Consider the following 13,802-nt stretch of genomic DNA (forward strand, 5'->3'; position numbering starts at 1 on the left):
AATCTTTCCTCATATGGGACCCTCTCCAAACCCCTAATCATTTTAGTTGCCCCTTTTCTGAACCTTTTCTAGTGCTAGAATATCTTTTTTGAGGTGAGGAGACCACATCTGTACACAGTATTCGAGATGTGAGCGTACCATGGATTTATATAAGGGCAATCATATATTCTCAGTCTTATTCTCTATCCCCTTTTTAATCATTCCTAACATCCTGTTTGCTTTTTTGACCGCCTCTGCACACTGCGTGGACATCTTCAGAGAACTATCCACGATGACTCCAAGATCTTTTTCCTGACTCGTTGTAGCTAAATTAGCCCCCATCATATTGTATGTATAGTTGGGGTTATTTTTTCCAATGTGCATTACTTTACATTTATCCACATTCAATTTCATTTGCCATTTTGTTGCCCAATCACTTAGTTTTTTTAGATCTTTTTGAAGTTCTTCACAATCTGCTTTGGTCTTAACTATCTTGAGCAGTTTAGTATCATCTGCAAACTTTGCCACCTCACTGTTTACCCCTTTCTCCAGATCATTTATGAATAAATTGAATAGGATTGGTCCTAGGACCGACCCTTGGGGAACACCACTAGTTACCCCTCTCCATTCTGAGAATTTACCATTTATTCCTACCCTTTGTTCCCTGTCTTTTAACCAGTTCTCAATCCATGAAAGGACCTTCCCTTTTATCCCATGACAGCTTAATTTACATAAGAGCCTTTGGTGAGGGACCTCGTCAAAGGCTTTCTGGAAATCTAAGTACACTATGTCCACTGGATCCCCCTTGTCCACATGTTTGTTGTCCCCTTCAAAGAACTCTAACAGATTAGTAAGACACGACTTCCCTTTACAGAAACCATGTTGACTACTGCTCAACAGTTTGTGTTTTTCTATGTGTCTGACAATTTTATTTTTAACTATTATTTCGACTAATTTGCCCGGTACCGACGTTAGACTTACCGGTCTGTAATTGTTGGGATCACCTTTAGAGCCCTTTTTAAATATTGGCATTACATTAGCTAACTTCCAGTCACTGGGTACCAAAGCCGATTTAAAGGACAGGTTACAAACCTTAGTTAATAGTTCTGCAACTTCACATTTGAGTTCTTTCAGAACTCTTGGGTGAATGCCATCTGGTCCCAGTGACTTGTTAATGTTGAGTTTATCAATTAATTCCAAAACCTCCTCTAGTGACACTTCAATCTGTGACAGTTCCTCAGATTTGTCACCTACAAAAGCCAGCTCAGGTTTGGGAATCTCCCTAACATCCTCAGCCGTGAAGACTGAAGCAAAGAATCCATTTAGTTTCTCCGCAATGACTTTATCATCTTTAAGCGCTCCTTTTGTATTTCGATCGTCAAGGGGCCCCACTGGTTGTTTAGCAGGCTTCCTGCTTCTGATGTACTTAAAAAACATTTTGTTATTACCTTTGGAGTTTTTGGCTAGCCGTTCTTCAAACTCCTCTTTGGCTTTTCTTATTACACTCTTGCACTTAAGTTGGCAGTGTTTGTGCTCCTTTCTATTTGCCTCACTAGGATTTGACTTCCACTTTTTAAAGGAAGTCTTTTTATCTCTCACTGCTTCTTTTATATGGTTGTTAAGCCACGGTGGCTCTTTTTTAGTTCTTTTACTATGTTTCTTAATTTGCGGTATACATTGAAGTTGGGCCTCTATTATGGTGTCTTTAAAAAGGGCCCATGCAACTTGCAGGGATTTCACTTTAGTCACTATACCTTTTAACTTTTGTTTAACTAACCCCCTCATTTTTGTATAGTTCCCCCTTTTGAAATTAAATGCCACAGTGTTGGGCTGTTGAGGTGTTCTTCCCATCACAGGGATGTTGAATGCTATTGTATTATGGTCACTATTTCCAAGCGGTCCTGCTATAGTTATCTCTTGGACCAGCTCCTGCGCTCCACTCAGGATTAAATCTAGAGTTGCCTCTCCCCTTGTGGGTTCCCGTACCAGCTGCTCCATGAAGCAGTCATTTAAAGTATCGAGAAATTTTATCTCTGCATTTCGTCCTGAAGTGAAATTATCCCAGTCAATATGGGGATAATTGAAATCCCCCACTATTATTGGGTTCTTAATTTTGGGAGCTTCTCTAATTTCCCTTAGCATTTCATCATTACTATCACTGTCCTGGTCAGGTGGTCGATAATAGATCCCTAATGTTATATTTTTATTAGAGCATGACATTTCTATCCATAGAGATTCTATGGAACATGTGGATTTGCTTAAGATTTTTACTTCATTTGAATCTACATTTTCTTTCACATATAGTGCCACTCCTCCCCCTGCCTGACCTGTTCTGTCCTTCCGATATATTTATCTCTGAGAAGAGACTATTTCTACAAGTTAGAGGATAGCTTGGTCTCAAAGTTCAGCACTCTCAAAGAGCACTAAATTCATAATTTTTTTTTAGTTAGAGATAGAAAAGTTCTATTACACCAATTAGTGTGCTCATAACTCTTTCTTCACAAATAATTATGGATGAAGTCCAATTAAAAATAAACACAAAGATGTATTCCCATCAGGACTTGAACCAATGCAAACAGTCCAGACTACATACCAGTACATGTGTCATATTGCACAAGACTAACTACACTGGATACTAATGCAGCTTTTAAGGGTAACCAAGGGTGCACCAGATTGCCAGTGTGACATGACAACCAAGCCCACACAACATTAGTGAGGCACTATGTACTAACTACTGCTGACAAAAAATTATGATGTGGAGTTGGGGGGGGGGGAATCAAGATCTCTAGAAATCCTATACTCAATAAAAACCAGCTTGAGCAAATATTTTAAAGCATCTGCAAGATTTCCAGTACAATTTTGACAAAGACTTCTCTCTACTGGTTAACTAATGATTCCTAGTTTCCTGTGTGGTTATTAAATCAAGTTTCACCATATGTCCATATTACGCTTCCCCACCCCCATCGCCATTAGTGCTTGCCTCAATGCTGCATTCTCTAAAGCCGATTAACTACACCCAGTTTTTGATTCCCTCCCACGGCGAGTGGCACACTCTTCTACATGAACACACAAAACCCAGGCAGAGAGGAAGCACCGCTCCGAGGAGCCTGGTTTTCGAACCCCCGTAACCCGTGTCACCTGTTTGCAAGAGAAGGAAGCGCCCCCCTCACGCCCTTTCCTAACACGCGCGCGCGCGTTGCTGCAGGGCCCCCGTAGCGCACGCGCTACCTTCCGTCCCAATTCCAAACCCACCCCCCGATTCAGTGCCCGGCTCACACGCCACCCCCTCCCCCGAAGCATGCACAGGCGCCCCAGAACCCGCCCCCTCGAGCCCGCCTCGCCAGGGGGCTCCCCCTCACACCCAGCGCCCGGCCCCCCATATCACCTCCCTCCCTCCCCCACAGGTCCCGCGGGTGCCCGGCCGCCCCCTCACTCACCATGGTACAGATAGAGGCGATTTTGGAGACCGTCATTAGGATTTCCATCCGCCCAGCGCCATCTTCCGCCCACTCACAGCGCCGAGCCGGGGAGGGGGCAGCCCCCACCAGCCGCTGCAGCGGGACACGTACCCCGCGCGCCAGACCCGCCGCCCCAACCGCCGGGCGCGCGGCTCTAAGCGAGGCAGAGTCTAGAGCGCGAGACCCTCACACACACCCCGCCCCGCGCGCGGGCACAGCTCGCGAGCCCACCCCGCCTTACGCCGGCTCCCTCTGGGCCCTAGCGCCGCTCCCGGCCTAGCGCCGCCCAACGCCTGCCCTCTGCTTCCTCTCGGGCCTTTGCGCCGCCCACTCTAAGCGGTTCCCAGCACCGGGCTGGAGCACCGCCCCACATTGGCTCCCCCGGGGTGTAGCGGCGCCACGTGGGCTCTCTCCGGGCCGTAGCTCCAGTGTGCCAGTCAGCCCCCTCCCCAGCAGCCCAGCTGCCCCCGCTGGACTGGGCCCCTCCACCGCCCACACCTGGAGGAGCGGGCCCACATGCAGGCTGGCAGCGCAGCATGTGGCAGCAGTGGCCTGCCGCACCTGGCCGAAGTCAGGCACCCGGTGTCCAGAAAGCATATGCCTGGCTTACAAAGCAGGGGCCCATGGAGCCTCATCAGTGGCTGGCTCTTGCTGTTTGCTGCCTCTTCCTTGCTTGGGGACATGGGGGGCAGAATCGTAATTCTCCTCACAGGAGAGAGTGGTAGGCAAACCCTGGAGTCCAGGAGCCCCGCATTGAGAACAACACCCCAAAGCAGGGCCGCCCAGAGGATTCCGGGGGCCCGGGGTCTTCGGTGGCGGGGGGTTTCTGTTCTGGGACCCACCGCTGAAGTGCCCCGAAGACCCAGGGCGGCCCCCCCCCCCCGCCGCCGAATTACCGCCGAAGCCGGACCCGCCGTCGAAGTGCAGCCCGGTCTTTGGCAGTAATTCGGCGGAGGGGAGCCCACGCCGCAGGTCTTCGGGGCACTTCGGCGGCGGGTCCCGGAAGGGAAGGGCCCCCCGCTGCCGAATTACCACCGAAGCTGAATTACCACTGAATTACCGAGCTGAACTTCGGCGGCGGGTCCCACTCCGTCTTCGGCGGTAATTCGCCAGCAGGGGGTCCTTCCGCCCCGGAGCGGAAGGACCCCCCGCCAGCGAAGACCGGGAGCAGAAGAAGCTCCTGCGCCCGGCCCTGCAAGAGTTTTCCGGGCCCCCCGGAGCGAGTGAAGGACCCCGCTCCAGGAGCCCCAAAAAACTCTGGTGGGGGCCCCTGTGGGGCTCGGGGCCTGGGGCAAATTGCCCCTCTTGCCCCCCCCCTCTCTGGGCGGCCCTGCCCCAAAGCGCATACAGTCAGGAAAGCTGGGGAGTCAGTGCCATGGCCCTGCCCTGCCACTATTAAACACTCACAAAGCTCCAGAACTGGTAAAACATTGTGGTGCCATTCACAAACAGGAGCCTGATTTGCCACTGTGTTACTTCAAACAGCTGTAATGCCATTGACATGGGTGGGGTTACACCTGCATAGTGTAATCCACACACCTCCTGGGTGTGGGGGTTCTGTCCCATCTAATGGCTCTGTTGCCAGCACAGAATGCCCGAGGACAGCAACAATGGTTTGTTGCCCTGTGTGCTTCGCTCCAATAAACACACCAAGGTGGAGAAGCAGACAAAGTTTATTTGAGATCTCAAAGCAGGATGCTCGGAGACAGACACGTCTCAAATCAAGCACCCAGCTACAAGCAGCTTTTCTCTTTTTTATACGTAACTTTAACTAAGCCTCTTCTATCCCCCCCACTCACCCTTTCTCCCCACCTTCCATTCCCATGCAGCAAATACACTTTGCAATAGCAATTACATTAAGCAATTAAGTCATACTTGGCAACAACCACTTTAGCTTGTTAGTAACTCTTCTGTGAACTGTTATCTTGTCCTGCTCTCTTTGATCTGTTATTTTGCCCCTTAGCCAGGAGCAAGCAGGCCTCATTATTATTTCCTAGTACTGGTGTGAGTGGGGTTGCACCTGATAACTAGCTGTTACACATTCCATTCTCTGTTGCTAGCTTGTTAGGTCGATTAAAGTTCAAACATGGAAAGGCTTTGGTCAGACATGGAATGACTTTAGTTCATTCAGGCCTAATACAGGAAGGCTTCATTGACACTTATGGTTTTCCACCCTCCTGAGTTACCTAGAGTCATGCCTAGTGACACCAACAACTCCCCCCTTTGAGAATACTCAACAAACCTTTTGGCTGAGTTTTCTCAAACTTTGAGGCCAAAAAGCAATTAAGCTCTAGGGAGCTGGGGTTATTAATGAGGGGGTATTTAGTCCCACATTTATCCTTCCCATGGACCCGGCAGGATTTGGTATGTGGGAGCCCACACCCACCCTAACCTGTCCATATGCTTGGAAGGAGCACTGTGAATGTCCACACTCCCATCCAGAAAGTGTCCAAGTATGTCTTCATGACCACAGATCAGATGGTACTCCTGATGTGTCTGTAAGGGCAGTGGGCCAAGTCTGGTGCTCAAGATCACTCCAAATGGCCATCAGCTGGTCATTCAGGAAATCCTGAATTTCTAAACATACTAGATCCCACTGCAATGCCTTCCCAGCCTCAGTGATATTCAATACCATCTCTGTCAGTAACTTCTGGGTCATAGAACTAAGGGTGGAAATGACATGTAACTCACCAACTCCAGCCTGTACTTGGGATAGCTGAGCTTCAGAAATAAGGCTAGTGGCCTTTTCTAGTTGGCCCAATTTCTGATCATGTTCTTGGCTTTTATGAATATTCCAAATGGCTGCTGCATTATTGGCCTCAGCCCACAGGGATCTGGTCAGGTCCCTCTTCTTCCAGAGGAAATAACCCAGGATCTCTGTTGTGCTAATCTAATGGCAGCCCCTTGTGAGCAATCTGGGTATGTAAAAGTGATCTGAAAACTGGATAAGGGCAATGTCATTTAAAATCCAATTAGGGAGGGCAATACATACTGAAGGATTTATCCAAAACACAGGGCACAGCCTGTAGAATAAACCCCAAAATCCAATCAATACCACATTCCCAAGCATGGGTCCCACAAGTTTCTTCCTGCCAGTGTATAATTCCTTGGGTTTTTTTCACCAGGGTCAGTTCTCAATGTCCTTTCTGGTCAGGAATTCCTGGACTTTGACAATGTCAGTGGAGTGAGTGTTTCTTCTAGAAAAGTTCAAAGGCACAGTAGATCTGTCAGTGGACAAGGGAGAGGTTAACTAGCACGTCACCTTGTCCTTTTTCCCTGCTGTCCAGAAGGCACAGTAAAACTAGAAAAAGGAATAGGCTAATCATCAGTAGGAGAATCCTCCTGAGGTGGAGGGGTCTTTTTGCAGTAAGAATCATGGGTCCAGGCAGTCAGTCTTTGGCACTTCACAGCGGTGTCAGTAGTCAGCAGGACTTAATAAGGGCCTTTCCAGCATGAAGCCAAAGCAGTCTTTCGTTGGTGGACCTTTACATTGATCCAGTCTCCTGGTTCCAAGGAGTGGCAGGGCTCCTAGGGTCTTTGGGTAGCGCTTCTTTACCTGTGAAAAAAGAAACCTAACACATTTCATTAGTGCCTGGCAAATCTCATAACTGCGTGGGCAAATTTAAGCCCCCCTTTTCTTGGTTGTTAGCCAAGTCTTAGCTGTGAGCAGTGTCCTTGAATGGGGCCAGCGCCTTATTCTTAGACTGAGCATGTTAACTATTTTTTCTCAGTTAACTCGTTCTTTTTCCTTTTCCCTTCTTGGCTCTTTTTTTTTTAACCTACAAAGGAAACTTTTACTTTTTACTTATACACCTTTTGTTAACAATGAACACATACACATTGCCTTATACAGTACATTAGTCTTATTATTTAATGTATGCCACATATACCCTTCTACTAAAATAACCTTATTGCAGAGCTTTGGAACAACAAACCAGGACAGGCACACCAACTTTGATGAGTTTATTCAATACAACCTCTAGTCCAATAGCTTCCCACCATCCCCAGCCCTCTGGCTAGAAATCTGAGGTAGTCAGAAGGATTCCATGTACAATATGGGGAGTGGGTTAACTTTTCATGTCCTTGCTTCCAAAGACTGTTAGTATGCAAATTTTAATAACAATTTTCAATTAAAAGATTTGGCCAATGAAGTTTCTTTCTCTTACTTAAGGAAATGTACTAGACTTTAGTATATCACATTTTTCTGATGTATCCAAACACTTTGTATTCTAAGTTGAACAAAACAAGTATCTGCATTCCAATCCAACCCTTCCGCTTGATTTCAAACCAGACCATCCCATGAAAATATTAAATACAACAATTCTGGCCACAAGACAAACACCACAAGACAGAACATAGAACACAAAACATAATTTTTACTGTGCTAGTAAATGCATGGTACGTTGAATGCTGTTCAGCTGGCATCAGTTTTTTTCTGATTATCTGAAAGACAAAAACAGAGGTCTACCCCTTCTGGGCAGTCAATCATTGCTTAAAATATACAAATACCCTTGTTGATTTCAGGCAAAACAGGGGAATTACCCCATATTTTCTTGTATGTGTTTCATAGGCAGCCCAGGTTTCAGTGGCTTCTACCTTATCAGTTAGATAATTTGCATTAATACAGATGCTTTCTGGCTTGCTTTTTACTTTTAACTCCTGCTTTTAAACACTGAAAGAAAACATCACCACTTATAGTGCCTTAGAGCCTAATAAAATTTCAATTACATAGCACTGTATACATTCTTTAGATAATTCAACTAAATTGTTTATAGCCAAATAATTGCAATCTAATAATTTCTTTGCCTGAATTTATTTACAAACATTTCAAAGACACCAAGAATTTTTCTCTTTAGCATTTTTACAAGGTTCAACTGCTGTTCCCTCCAGCAACTACAGAGTTAATTCTTCACTTTCCCTTAAATCACTTGCTTAAATCACTTACCAATTCAAATCACCATTCCAAATATCCTCCTGGGTATTTGAAATCCCCATGCTTATACTTACTTACTCCTTCCTTCCACTACACCCTCAAAAGTTTCCAACCTGTTTTCCAATCTCTCTGTCTGTTGCCTGCCCGCCTGGGCCCGATCCTGCTTTTCTTGCTGAACCGTCCCTTACCCATTTTCCACTCACATACACAGGGAGGGTGCCCTATCCGCGCTAGCGGCTCATAAACTAAGGATCTCTCCCTACAGGGTACTCACACAGGAGAGACTAACGAGGATGACCACGACTCTCCTACACCTCCCTTCAGCAAAGAGCGTCGGCTAGTCTCTGGGAGACGGCGCCGCTTACTCTGATTGCTTCCAGTGAGATGATCAGACTGTCAGTAGCCCACACAGAAAGAAAGGGGGGGAGGGAAGATGGGTTCACACACTCCTAGACCCAGGTAGCTTCCTCACCGGACAATGCCAGGCCGAGTCAGCCCACCGTGGGTCAGATCTCCTAAAGATCTACTAGTTACCGGGCTTGCATTAGAGTAGTCCTGGTCACGAGCTTTCGCTTCACAGGGTACTCTGGGCGTCTTCCGGTAACAGTCACTCACGCTGGTATACACACACACACACCAAGGCCATTATTTCCTATTACCACGATGCATCTTATCTTGCTGCACAGTCAATAAGTTCAGATTGCGTGAGCCCAACAGAGACAGACGTCCCCGCGGACAGTTCTCCTCCCAGTGCAGCTCTGGGGCATATGATGGGGGATTTTTACAAGAGCTCTCCATACAAACAGCTTCAGAAGCTACCTGTTCACTGACAAAACAGGAGTAATTGAAGGATCGTGTTATAATTAAGTGATCCTTCCAGTGGCCACCTTTCCTGGCTCTCTAGCTCAGTGGTCCCCAAACTTTTTGGCACCAGGGACCGGTTTCGTAGAAAAAAAAATTCCATGGACCTGTGGGATGGTTTTGGGACGATTCAAGCGCATTACATTTATTTTTGTACTTTTATTTCTATTATTATTGTAATATATAATGAAATAATTATACAACTGACCATAATGCAGAATTAGTGGGAGCCCTGAGCTTGTTTTCCTGCAACTAGACGGTCCCATCCAGGGCCACCCAGATAATTCAGGGGGCCTGGGGCAAAGAAATTTTGGGGGCCCCTTCTATAAAAAAATTGCAATACTATATTCTCCTGGGGGCCCTTGCGGGGCCCACGGCAAATTGCCCCACTTGCTCCCCTCCACAGGCGCCCCTGGAAAAAATAAACTTTCCGCATTTCAGCACAAACCCGGTTTTGAGAAAACTTCTTTACAAGGTATCACCGGTTCTCAGCATCATCTAGTGCTAAAAGGCATAAAGCTCATTAAAAGGGTTGGACAAATATTTTCCATCAAAACTTTTTCTGGAGCGAAAACTAGGGGTTTTTAAAAAGCAGAGAAAAATCACGGACAATGTCTGCTTTCCTTCAAAATTTGTTGTGTTTTTTTTAACTGAAAAGCTGAAATTAGTCTGCCAAAACCCGGATATGGTTTGAGGTTTCAGAAGTGTGTGGCCAAATATTTGCTGCTTGCTGTATTTGATTGTTTAAAGAAACAATAAAAAAATTCTGCTTAAAAAAAAAATCCAAAACTTTTGAACCATCTCAGCTTGTAACCAAACACCTGAGCCCATCCAGGGAGAGATTTTTCCAGGTTTCTGATACTCTGCTGGCTTCCTTGACTCATAACTGTCTCCATAACTTTGGGTTCATTTAGCTTAGAACATAAGAGCAGCCATACTGGGTCAAACCAAAGGCCATCCTGCCCAGTATCCTGTCTACTGACAATGGCCAATGCCAAGTGCCCCAGAGGGAGTGAACCTATCAGGTGGTAATGATCAAGTGATCTCGCTCCTGCCATCCATCTCCACTCTCTGAGAAACAGAGGCTAGGGACACCATTCCTTACCCATCCTGGCTAATAGCCATTAATGGACTTAATCTCCATGCATTTATCTGTTTCCTAGAGACTGGCTCCATGTGCTCCCTCACAAACTGGAGATGGTTACTGTGGGTTTTTCTTTACTATAGCTTATGTACATACTCCACAAACTGAGCATTTGAACTTGTTCCAGAATCTGGGATGAGCCTATGTTGTCAAAACTATGCTCAAAATAGCACATGCATGTGAATGGACACAGGGTGCTAACATTAAATTAATCCAGGGGTTCTCAAACTGGAGGTCAGGACCCCTCAGGGGGTCACGAGGTTATCACTGGGGGTCGTGAGCTGTCAGCCTCCATCTCAAACCCCGCTTTGCCTCCAGCATTTATAATAGTGTTAAATATATAAAAAAGTGTTTTCAATTTATAAAAGGGGGGGTCGCATCAGAGGTTTGCTATGTGAAAGGGTCACCAGGACAAAAGTTTGAGAACCCCTGAATTAACCCCTCTGAAGCCTCAGGGAATGCAGGGGAGGGAGGTCTCCCTTGGTAGGGTTGGGAAGGATATTGCTCTTCTCATATATAGAGCCTTGGCTTCACTAGGATTTTACAGCAAGATAACTAACGTGCATTAGCTATCTCACTGTAAAAACACACCTCTTTTGGCAGTGAAGACATAGGCACAGGTGGGGGTGCATTTGTGTTGTACGCTCATTGCGCTATTGGTCAGGTGTGTGTCCTTGAGTGGAGGAACAGAGGGTATATACTGTCGGTTTCCTTAAATTTTAATTTCTTTGCTTTTTAGGTTCTGTGTTAAGTATATTATTGGTAAATCTACTTTACCTGACACCAAGCACAGTGTTTTTGTGTTATCATTTTATATATATGTAAGCGGGGGAATGGTCCCGTGGTTGTACTGAACTTTTCTTGCTTCTTCTGTGTGAAGTGGTGGAGCGAAAGGAGGAGGTGAGTCCTCCCCACTCCTTTTACCCCCAGCTCTCCTCCCCTTGAGGACTCTCCTGTTTGGCAGAGTTCTCGTAGCCCCAACAAGACTGGGCCCAGATTCCTGGGGGGGCTCAACCCCAACTGCTGTGGCCACCTAGGGAGGGGGGCTAAGGTCCCCCCCCGGGGTACCTCTCTCTCACTGGGCACCTCCTGACCCACTGATTATTCCATACAATTTAAAGCAAATACAAGTTGTTTACTTAACAATCAATTTAAAGAAAAGAATAAGAATAAATGGGGAACGTTACAGGAAACACATCACCCTGCTCTGTGGCAGGAACATTCAAACAATGTCTCTGGACATCAAAGCACTTTGCAGTCTGTTCCTTGTAGGCCCCAGGCCTCCTTCTCAGGCCCTGGCTGTGCTGCAGGGATGCTGTGGGTGGGACACTTGAAATGGTGGTGACCACACACCTCCGGGCTTTGGGGTGTGGATCTTCTTTTTCCAGTGCCCCCCCCGGCAGGTTAAGTCCCCCTCCCAGCCTGGCCTGCATGGACCCTTGGCTGGAGTGTCTTTCGCGCTGGGCCCTTTACCCAGGTTCCCCCTTGGCTGGCCCCAGTTGCTCACCACACTCTGGCTCTCTGGCTGCAGCTCTCCCAGCACAGGATCTGCTCTCCTGGGCTGTGCCTCTGGCTCTCTGGCTGCAGCTCCGCTCCCAGCACAGGATCTGCTCTCTGGGGCTGTGCCTCTGGCTCTCTGGCTGCAGCTCTGGCCTCTGGATCTGGCCTGGCTCTGTTCTCCAGCTCAGCTTGGGCCCCTGCTTCCTCCTTAGCTCGCCCCACCCGCCTGACTCCGGCACATTCCTGCTCACACACGGAGGACGGGACCCACACTGGCCTTCTGTCTCCCTGATTAGCCGGCCTGCCCTGTCAATCAGGCTGACCTGGAGCACTGGCCTCTTGCCATTGTTCCTGGGGACTGTCAGTCTCAGGGTCCTGATTTGCCATCAATCCCTCCCCTTTTAGTGCTGGGAGCTAGCAGCCAAAACACCCCCACTGAATGTTAGTAAGGGGGCAACAGTCCCCTTACATATAGTACATTGAGATTAGTCCAAAGGCAGCAACTGTGTACCTACCTCCTAATTCATCAGGAGTCATTCAAGTACAATTCTAAGTCAGTTTTATCTCCATAATCTTAACACCTGAAGGAGAAGAAAATTAAAATAGTTTATAACTATTTACAGTAGTTATAGGAGCAGGGGGGAAATAACCAGATCCTTTGCCAAATAAAGAAAAACTAGATGAGATTTGAGCAAAGAAGGATGTTTTTAGTGTAGTCTCTCTGTTTAGAGGATAAGAGCCTTTCTTCTTTCCTATACTTTGGAATCTATAAAAGTCCCATTGTTAAAAACTTGTTACTCCTTCTCTTGTTTAAGAGTTCTCAGTTGACATTTAAGAAATGTCATCTCACTATCCTCAATAACCCTCTCTGAATCCTGTAATTGTGCTACTTTATCTTATCCCATTGTGAACCAGCGTATACATAGTTAGGTTATTTGATGATTGAAAGAAATGATATCAGTTAATGGATTTTACAGACTCTCTTAGACCACCTGAAGCATTTATTTAAGGTAATTCTCAAACGGTAAACAGTTAATAAGGAACTTCCCTTTTGTTCTGTCCTCATGTGATTGATTGGCGATCCCTCAATTTGAGAATGATCTCTACCATGGATTTACATATGGGTCCTGAGAGAAAAAGGTTACTGAATATTGAACTGCAAAGAGTATTTCAGCTAACAATTTTTTGTCAAATATATCAGCAGTAGACAAAAGGCTAAAGAGAAAATGTGTCCAATAAAAAATGAAAATAGGAATTTGGAGTTAAGAATAACAGAACAATAGATTTTTAAATCATTACTGCTTTTTGTCTTTAGACAGCTAAAAGAAGATGGAGAGCTGGCTACGAAGGAGATCATATTTCTTGAGGGATTCAGTGTACGCATATAAGAATGGATATCATTATGAAAAGAGGTGCTCATATACTACAGTGATAAGAACAATATAAAAACCCAGGCCCTGATCTTGCAATGATCTCTACATGAATGGACCTTGCCTCCCTGTGGAGCCCAGTTTTCTTTAACGGGGTTCTGGTCTGCACAGGTGCAGGGGCTTGTGCAGAGCTCATTGGAAAAAGAGGACCCTAGGTACATAGTATATAATGTTGTCTACTTAAAGTATTAAAAGCACCAGTTTCAGTTACAGTACCCTCTTGTGTTTTATGAAGGAATTTGGTCCTTATTACGAGTGTCAGATTAACAGCTCTGGAGACCAACATCCTCTGTTTATCCTCAGCACAAGCATAGCAGAAGCCAGTGACAGGACATCTTTTCCACTCAAATCCTTCCAATGAACTTCAGCCCTAATTTAGAAGAACTGCTGCTGGGGTGGAGTGGACGGGAAGGGATGATGAAGCCCAGGACTGTTTGGCCCTTTTGCTTCCTTCCAGAGCAGCAAACAAAGGTGTCAATTGTGATGGTTTTTGCGGT

At 46.3% G+C, this 13,802-nt stretch overlaps 1 protein-coding gene and 1 long non-coding RNA gene across 7 annotated transcripts in view; one reads left to right on the plus strand and one right to left on the minus strand.

The window, feature by feature from the left end:
• USP12 (ubiquitin specific peptidase 12) overlaps nucleotides 1-3,691 on the minus strand; it is a 112,067-nt gene extending 108,376 nt beyond the window's left edge. For 3 of the 6 annotated variants that reach the window (XM_039532813.1, XM_039532804.1, XM_039532780.1), the window contains exon 1: nucleotides 3,417-3,689. In XM_039532813.1, coding sequence (XP_039388747.1) covers nucleotides 3,417-3,464 — 48 coding nt within the window. In that variant the 5' untranslated portion in view covers nucleotides 3,465-3,689. Of the gene's footprint in view, nucleotides 1-3,416 lie in introns of all 6 variants that reach the window. The other 3 variants (XM_039532789.1, XM_039532820.1, XM_039532795.1) reach the window with 2 other exon arrangements.
• LOC120402300 overlaps nucleotides 1-13,287 on the plus strand; it is a 134,039-nt gene extending 120,752 nt beyond the window's left edge. The window contains exon 4 of the long non-coding RNA XR_005597128.1: nucleotides 13,191-13,287. This is a non-coding gene — a long non-coding RNA (uncharacterized LOC120402300). The remainder of the gene's footprint in view (nucleotides 1-13,190) is intronic.
• The last annotated feature ends 515 nt before the right edge of the window (nucleotides 13,288-13,802 follow it).

Source organism: Mauremys reevesii, linkage group 1 (assembly GCF_016161935.1).
Source record: "Mauremys reevesii isolate NIE-2019 linkage group 1, ASM1616193v1, whole genome shotgun sequence".
Classification (NCBI taxonomy): Eukaryota; Metazoa; Chordata; order Testudines; family Geoemydidae; genus Mauremys; species Mauremys reevesii.